Consider the following 8,729-nt stretch of genomic DNA (forward strand, 5'->3'; position numbering starts at 1 on the left):
TCTCTAGCATCTTGGAAAAGACCTTGAGAAACAGTACAATTGGACAAATTATAATGGGAATAGGCTGAGGGGATTGAATCCCTGAGCTATAGAGTCCTTTCTGTGAAAGATACGTAAAACAAATAGTATTTTCTTAAGTTGATTTCTTGCAATAAAGCGTGCTTGAGCAGAAATAACACCCAGCTGAGCCCTGAATGGTGAAAAGGGAATCCGAAGCATCTGTTTATTTTGCAATTTAAAAGTACTAAAGGGGAGGGGGAGGTTTGTGGAGCCAACATTCATACTTTTGCTCCTGAATAAGGGTCCAGGAGGCTCTGAGATAGCCTTGTGGACTCAGAGCAAATTTCCAGCTCTTTCACTGTAGCTCTATCATGTACTTCAACTTACTTCTCCATGGGATAGATTTCACAACATTTCTCTCTTCCTAGGTTACTGAAAGAAGTAAATAAAAATAATTATAAAGAAATTTAGATGCGTGAAATTATAAATATGAACATTTTAGAGCCAACAATTAAGGGCTAAGGACATAAAAATGGTAAAATTTAAGGAGGTTTTTGGCATCTAGTACAGAAATAATTTTTTTAACAGTGCTTTCTGCACAAAAATTCTTGAAAGGTGATCAAATATCATTATTCTTATTTTGCAGCAGATGGGGAAATTGAGCCTCAGAGAAGGAAAGTAACAGATCTAGGGTCACACAGTTAGGGTCAGAACAGAGAGTAGATGCAAGGTCTCCTGAGTGCACATTGGGTGTTCTTCTCACCTCAAACATGTCCTGGTTCAGAGGGAAGTCACAGCAGTTGAAGAGCAATAAATTCCTCTCCTCCCACCCCCAAGATTTTTCCATCTTAGGTTCTCCAAGAGGTTCTTTCCCCCAATAGTCTCACATAGGTTTTTCCAGAACAACTTGCATGGAAATTCTTTCTAGTCAGGAGCTTCCTATAAGGAAAAAAGGCCACAAATTTGACATTGTCACAATGGTAGACAGAATTCAGTATACGTTCAGAAAAGACTAGTTGAATTACTATTGCACTTCAATAATTTACTCAGATCGTTTGTTCCTGCCTGTAAGCTTAAGGTACCACAGTGGACAGAGCACCAGGCCTGGAGTTAGGAAGACTCATCTTCTTGAGTTCAAATCTGGACTCAGATACTTACTAGCTGTGTGAGCCTGGGCAAGTCACTGAATCCTGATTGCCACAGGTTCTTCAACCTGTAAAATGGTCTAGAAAAGAAAATGGCAGACTGCTCCAAGAAAATCCCAAATGGGGTCATGAAAAGCAGACACAGCCAAACAACAGCAAATAAGAAGATTGACAGCTTGGCGGTTTTGGCAAAGATGTTAGACTGGATTGGAGAAGTTACATGAGGTTATAATAATAATTGTAGATAACACATGTAATAGCTAGCATTTATACAGTACTTCAGTACTTTATAGGTGTTATATCACAATAGCCCAGTGAGATAGGTGCTTTTATTAAATCCATTTTACAGATGAGGAAATTGAGGTTAAAAGAGTTTAGTGACTTTCCCAGGACCACCCATTTAACTATCTGAGACAGAATTTGAACTTAGGACTTCTGTAGTCCACGTCCAGCATGCTATCCACTTTATCACCTCGCTTATTCTTAGTACTTTAGGAATAGGGACTAGTCCTGTGATTTCATTGCTATTGGGTGTATCAACCTGATGTAAGTTGACATCTTTCCTGCAATTTATAGTCTTAGAGAATTGCCTAGAGAAGAGGAGTCAAGCACTCACATCCCCATCCCTATATTTGGGAAATATTTAACAAAATAAATAAAAATACAATAAAACATAGATAACATTACATTTTGAAATTAAGTGAATATGTGGCTTACAAGGACCTTTCTGCAGATAGATGAGTTTGATACCACTGACCTGGAGCACTGAGAGGTTAAATAAATTACTGAGAGTCACACAGCCCATTGGAGTCATAGGTGGAACTTCAGCCTAAATCTTATGGACTTGGAGATGAATTATCTTTCCTCTATATCCTGTTACCTTTCACACACATATCTATATGTATATATGTGCACATATGTACATCTATACATGATTATGTCTAGATGCATATGTATACATGGAATATATTTTATATACACATGTATATATGTGTGTATATATATATATATATACATATATATAGACTTACAAGCTGTCGAGCACTCTTCGGATGTTCTGGGGAAGACACTTACATATAAACATACATACACGTGTGTATGTATTTTGTTTTTTGTTTAGTCATTTTGCAGAGAGTCATCAACTCTCTGTGACTCCATTTGAGGTTTTCTTGGGAAAGATACCACAGTGGTTTGCCATTTCCTTCTCCAGCTTATTTTACAGGTGAGGAAACTGAGGCAAACAGGGCTAAGTGACTTTATCAGGGTCACATGGCTAGTAAATGTTTTGAGGTCAGATTTGAACTCAGGAAAATGAGTCTTCTTGACTTCAGTCCTGGCTCTCTATCCATTGTACTACCTAGCTACCCTAAGGCATATGTATATACATACATATTCACATGTGTATGTACATATGTGTATATATGTATGTACATACACACATATAGATATATTACTTTAAAGTTACAGATTGTTTAGAAACAGCACTGAATTTCAGTCCTACTGTTTACCGTGTGACCTTGAACGTATTGCTTAACTTCCCTGGTCCTCCGTTTCTTCATTTGTCAGAAGAGGGAGATTGGTCTTTTACAACTTGAATCTTGTGTATGATCTTATATGCTAAAAAGGTTGAGGGGAAAGAAGTGGTTTGTACTTTATAACCAGGCACTGAATTCATGGCCCTGTCAGAAACAGAAGATTAATTGAACAATGGGTTCTGAGAAGTAGATTCCGGCACGCAAATGTATAAAGAATGTCCACAATAACTTTGTAACTTGCTTTTTAAGCCCAATGCTCCCCTGTGTTATGCTGACTAGTAGGGCCTGAAAGAGGTCCGGGGCCTTCCTTACTTATGATCAAGGAGCAGCTTTATTATTAGGAAGCCTCTTATTAAATCCTTGAACATGTGGAACTTTCTCTGGGCACCATCCAAAACTCTAATGAAGAGCATGCCAAGTTCTCCTGTCTCGTTCCAGCTCATTTTAAGACAACGAGAAATTTTGCATGTGTGAGTGTTGCAAATTTCCTGGCTGGGCTTTGCAGTCGTTGAATGCATATATTTATTTTCCTCATTGTTTGGTGACAGTGTCATTCTGAACTAGTAGGACAGTTTTCAACAATCTAGAGTACAATATTTAAAAATACTGTTTTTCCTCACTCCCTTTTTTTCTGATTCCCATTGGAAGAATTGTGCTCATTAATATACCTTTGAATTTAGGAAGATCACCAATTATAATATAGTGAAAGTTTCTTATAAAAGCCTCCCATAATATTCAATGATATTTTTAAAACATCCTATAAAAAACAGCAAAACTCCTTTTTTATAATTTCAGTAAAAAAAAAAAATAATTCCCTAGAAAACATCAAGTTTGACTATACTGGATTACTAAGAAATTAGGTTTAATTGATCATGAATGTTCATGAAAATAAAACCCTGTGAATGTCAGGTTATCTTTAAATTATATTGAACTCTTCTGTTCCTCCATTGCAATGAGTTTTATTGTTTGAGGGCAAGGAAGAAGGAAAATTCATGCAAACCCTGGGTTTTGAAAGAACTGATACCAAAGACATTCTAGTCCCTAGTGGAAACATCTTGCTTTTAACACCATGGGGAATGGTATGGAACCACCTGAGAGATATTGGAAATTTTGAGTGGTCATCTTTGCTAAGGCTGCTTAATTCTGTTATCTTTTCTCAGTTTGAACTCCTACTGATTTCACTGTGATCTGTAAGAACCCAATGTGATCAGTAAGACCTATAAAATGGACTCTTCTGTAAAACAGAAAAGCAAACATACAAACAAGAGAACAAAGCACTTAGGGCTTCTTTCATAAGGCTCAAGATATTCCCATCATTGCTTGCAGTAATTGGTGCATGTTTCTGCTGGCCCTTTTTGGCTTACAAACAGTTGGGCCTGTTTTCTAAGGATCTCATAGCTTTTTGTTCTTTTAATAACAATTATTGTCATCATCATTATTATCACATTCTACATTATTTATTGATTCCATCCTTTTCCCTTACTCTAAATAATCTTCTTTGTTTAAACAAACAAGACTAGACCAACTTGAATAGGCCCTGTCTCTCTTTCTTCTTTTGATACAGATTTTCTTCTTTTACAGATCAAGACTGACTCCTCTACTCCCCAGGTACAAGTGGAAGGTGCTTCAGGGAGCAGTGATGGAACTGAGAATGAGCCAGCCCGCCATGTCTTCTCTTTTTCCTGGTTAAACTCCTTGAGTGAATGATGTTCATTCCAGCTGCTACCTCTGTCTGCTTGGCTAAGGCACAAACAGAGGCAGCAGGTGACCTAGATGAAATGAATATGAAGTAGTGAATGAATGGGACCTCTGAATGAGTTTTCTGCAAAAAGCTTTGATTCCATATTAGTTACCTAACACTTAGAGGGAGGAAGAGTACTTTGGGGAACTTGCTCCCACAACAAGGAGAAAAATGAGATGATCTTCTTATAATGCTGTATAGGGACACTTTATAAAGGTGTGTGTGTGTGTGTGTGTGTGTGTGTGTGTGTGTGTGTGTGTGTGTGTGTGTGGGTGTGGGTGTGTGGGTGTGGGTGTGTGTGTGTAACAAAAACCCTTAGTGGGAAATTGCTGAAAAAAGCAAAACCTATTGTTTTGTTATGATCATAATTGGTGGTATATATACCTTTTCCTTTCTCATGTCATTGGTCAATGAACATGTATATTGTGTTTAAATTTACAAGGGATTGATTTAGCAAATTATTTCCAAGAGGTAAACATTATTGGCCAAACCTATAAAATGCTTCATCAAAAAGCGCCTTCTTTTTTAGCCCTAGATACTTCTGCTTCCTTATACTTGCAGAATGTCCATTGAATTAGGGACATTTTTTTAGCTCAAAAGACTATAGGGTTGAGCTATATATCAGGTGCTAGTATACCTCTTTCAGCATTATTCCAGTCTCAGATTTAGGTATTCAGATTATCTATTCCTTAGGTAAAGGAGGCCTTTCAGAAAAAACTCTCTACTTTTCTTACATAACTACTTAGGAGTCAAGGTAGTATATTGCATAAACGCTGCATGGATTTAAACATACTTTTCAAGTCACATTTTGCTTGACACACTATAATGACTCCTTTGGAGCTGTAATTCTACTATGTATGAACTATTAAATAAATGTGAATTTTTTAAACTTATAGTCTTTTAATGATTTATTCAGTGCTGTATCCTCTCAATTTGTTTTATGAAGTCATTAAGCAAATGTATTTACAAGGAAAAGGAGAAGATGCTTCTTCATATAAACAAAAATTAGCTTTGAACCATTAACAAGTCAATCTTTGTATTATTATTGTTACTGTAATTCAGTTATGAAATGTACCTAGGCAGATGAATTAATTGTGAAACTGAATTCTTTGGAAGTATTTCATTTTAAGGGTGAAAAGAAGTAGTTTATATTCCTGTGAACTAGGATGATTAGACTGGGGTATTTGTGAGAAAGGAGGATATTTGTAGAGATGCTAAAGTTATTACATAAATTATTTCATCCAGAAATAATTCTGACAAGTGCCAACTTACATATTACTTTCTTTAATACTTTCAATGGCAACATGTTGCCAGTTTTCTAGTACTAGGAATAGGTATGGTTTTAGTTAACGCTAGAAAAAGAGATCACTTTAGGCTAAGAAATCTTGAGGATGCAGAGATGAATACACTTTTTTGTTTTCCTAAATTAAACTGTGTTATTTTACAGTGATTCTTGGAGATGTACATCTTTTTATTTCCCTCTCTCTTCATCTCACTCCCCCCACACACTCTCCTTTTTCTCTCTCACCCCCACACACAACTATCTTAAATATAATAGGTGGTAGGTTTTAAAAGCATTGTCATCATGAATCAGTTCTTCATCTCAGCTGCATTTCATAGAACCATGGTCTGTCAGAGTTGGAAAGCACCTTCAAATCTAAGAAAATCGAGGATCCTACACTTATCCTAAGGTCACACAGCTAGCCAATGGCTTCTGCATTATTGGAGAAGCTGTATTAAGCCCCTCCTAGCATTTGTATTTTGTGTAGAAATGGAAACTCAGGAACATTTTTTTCTCTGTTTTCTTTGTAATAAATAGAATAGGGTGGGGAGGGAAGAGAGAAACTCTTTTCTTCATGTGTAAAAGTACAAGAGAAAATATAGATGAACCCATCATGACCTTTGCAGCTTTTATTAAAAATATAAATATTCAACATTCTTTTACACAGGGCTGGAAAGATGTTTTATTATGACAATGTTTACAAGAAAAAAATTGATTCAGAAGAACTTACATGGTTTCCCCACCCAACCACCCTGAGTCCAGGGAGAAAAGCTTTCTCCTTGACTTTAGAACACAAGCTTAAGTAGGTGACTTTCCTCCGCTCCTTCAACAAGTTTCTTCAAAGGTCTACACCTATGCTAACCACACCACTAGAATAACTTAGAGTTGGAAAATAAAATTACAAGTGACAATTTTCTTGTTACTGCACTTAAATACACTGTGTGCATGCTAATTAAGGGATATAGGCTCTCTCAGTGTACATCCTCTATGTGTCAAGCTATATAAAAATAAACAAATGATATCAGAGCAGCACTATGGTACAGAATACTGTATTTTTTTTTCTTTTTGTGCTAAATGCAAAATCTCTTTGGCAAAACGGGATGTCTCACTTTCCAATAATCTCCATCAATTTCCTGTTGCTGTGAGCTTGTTGAGCTAACTGTTCGGCACGGGCCATTTCTAAGACTTCTCGGAGGAGGTGGAAAGTGAGATCCAGGGAGATGGGAGGTTCCTCGGACCGTTTCTCTCTCTCCATCGCCTCCCGCTGCTCGCTGTAGGTACCATCAGCTCCTCCCTCATCTAGACCTGCCTGGCTGTCCAGGGAACGCTGAGGGAGTTGCAGGTGCTGGAGCCGCTGGACGGCTCCTCGGAAAAAGTTGGAGACGGAGACCTCAGGGGAGAAGTGGCTACCAGGGTTGCCGCCAGGGGAGGAGGAGGAGGAGGGCGAGGACAGGGAGGAGAAGGAAGCAGCGGGACTCTTGTTGAGGTTGCCCAGGCGCAGGAAATATTCTTCTCCCATGCGGAGCAGCAGAGGCAGGGGCTGTTGCTGATTCGGCGGCGGCGGAGGAGGTTGGAAGAAGTCCAGGGGCTGAGCTGCGGACCCCATGGGCGACGCGGAACCCTTGCTGATGAGAGCTCTGCATTCTTGGCAGGGCAAGAGCGTAACCAGCAGGATCCCGGTAGACACAAGAAGCTGGAGCTTCATGGTCGGGGCGCTGATCTACAACACAAAGGATAAGGGATAGGAAGGAAGAGAGGAACGAAAAAAGGGAAAGGAGAGAGGAGAGCGAGGGGGAAAAAGAAGAGAAGGAAATAAAAGAAAAAGACAAACTATGAAGTTTAACTGAGCTGGGAGAAGAAATTCCATCTCCATGACTTTTCTACACATTTATACAATATAACATAACACACCACAACTCAACGCTGCGCAATGCAACACATCTGATTCCTGCAACAGCCTTAGACAGAAGATGGGGATGGGCATATCTTGCCTTGATGTGGGCGCTGTCCTCGGTACTGAAGCTTTGATAGCAACCAAAGGCACCTGGACTGTAGCGAACTTCAAGCCCGCTGATTTCTTTTCTCTGTCAGATGCCCGGAGGTGCGACCCCAGAGTGTTTTGCCCACTGTATATAACCCTCAAGACTGTATCCTCAGAGTGCAACTGCTGGTCTGAGCGCGACCAAAGAAACGCTACGTGCTCTGCTTTTTCAGGAGGAAACTTTTTGCTAAAACTGCTCTCACTTTTCCTTCTTTCCAACTTGGTTACTGCCCCATCCTCCCGCCCTCCACCAGGGGCTCCTTTTCTTAAAAAAGTGAGTGAAAAGCATTTGGGACATTCTGGTGATGAAAAGCACCCGTTTGGTTTATGGGTTGTTGTTTTAGCGGTGGTACTCTTTGTCAGAAAGCAGACACTATCAGAAATACATAGATATACCTAGAGACATAACCTGCATACACACAAGCACACACAAAGACACATTTCGGTCAAAGTAAGGCTCACCGAGCACTCCGACACACCTAAAGCAGGGGGAAAGTTTTCAGTGAGTCTGAAACCGTGTATCGGGTTTCTCCCTACCTTCAGAGTCGCTCCTGCAAATGAGCGGGGTAGCGGATGCCTTTCAGCTCCGAGAGGGAGGAGACTGAAGCTTTTCAGGTGCTCCTTCTGTGTGTCTGAGTCGTCTCTTCCCCGAACTTGGGATCAGATTTTCTTCTAATCAGAGCTTCGTTGCGGGATTTTTATAGCTTAGACCCTCTTATGGAATCACGCAGTACTTGCCTAATAAGCTGACGCTTTCTTGACAGCTAGATTGCGTGCTCGATCTGCTCCTGAATAAATCATAGGGTCCTTCCGAACAGCAATGGGCAAAGTTTTGCTATCACAATACAGAATCTCACATCCAATTATATCAACAGATATTTATCGCCTCCTTGGTGACGTCAACCATCCCTAAATTGGAAGAGCTGCTCATGACTTGCCCATTGACAAAAAAACTTGAATGAGATTTCCCAAGTGTGAAAAGGTA

The 8,729-nt window shown here is 39.4% G+C and overlaps 2 protein-coding genes across 4 annotated transcripts in view; one reads left to right on the top strand and one right to left on the bottom strand.

The window, feature by feature from the left end:
* The window catches only part of TRIM55 (tripartite motif containing 55), an 83,069-nt gene extending 77,755 nt beyond the window's left edge, over positions 1 to 5,314 (top strand). For 2 of the 3 annotated variants that reach the window (XM_072604713.1, XM_072604716.1), the window contains one exon: positions 4,262 to 5,314. In XM_072604713.1, coding sequence (XP_072460814.1) covers positions 4,262 to 4,387 — 126 coding nt within the window. In that variant the 3' untranslated portion in view covers positions 4,388 to 5,314. The remainder of the gene's footprint in view (positions 1 to 4,261) is intronic. The other variant, XM_072604715.1, reaches the window with a different exon arrangement.
* A 1,024-nt stretch (positions 5,315 to 6,338) lies between these two features.
* On the bottom strand, positions 6,339 to 7,419 carry CRH (corticotropin releasing hormone). Its single transcript, XM_072604719.1, has one exon. The coding sequence runs from the start codon at positions 7,406 to 7,408 to the stop codon at positions 6,809 to 6,811; it is 600 nt and encodes a 199-aa protein (XP_072460820.1). The 5' UTR covers positions 7,409 to 7,419; the 3' UTR covers positions 6,339 to 6,808.
* Between the last annotated feature and the right edge of the window lie 1,310 nt (positions 7,420 to 8,729).

This window comes from Notamacropus eugenii, chromosome 4 (assembly GCF_028372415.1).
Source record: "Notamacropus eugenii isolate mMacEug1 chromosome 4, mMacEug1.pri_v2, whole genome shotgun sequence".
In the NCBI taxonomy this organism is placed as follows: Eukaryota; Metazoa; Chordata; class Mammalia; order Diprotodontia; family Macropodidae; genus Notamacropus; species Notamacropus eugenii.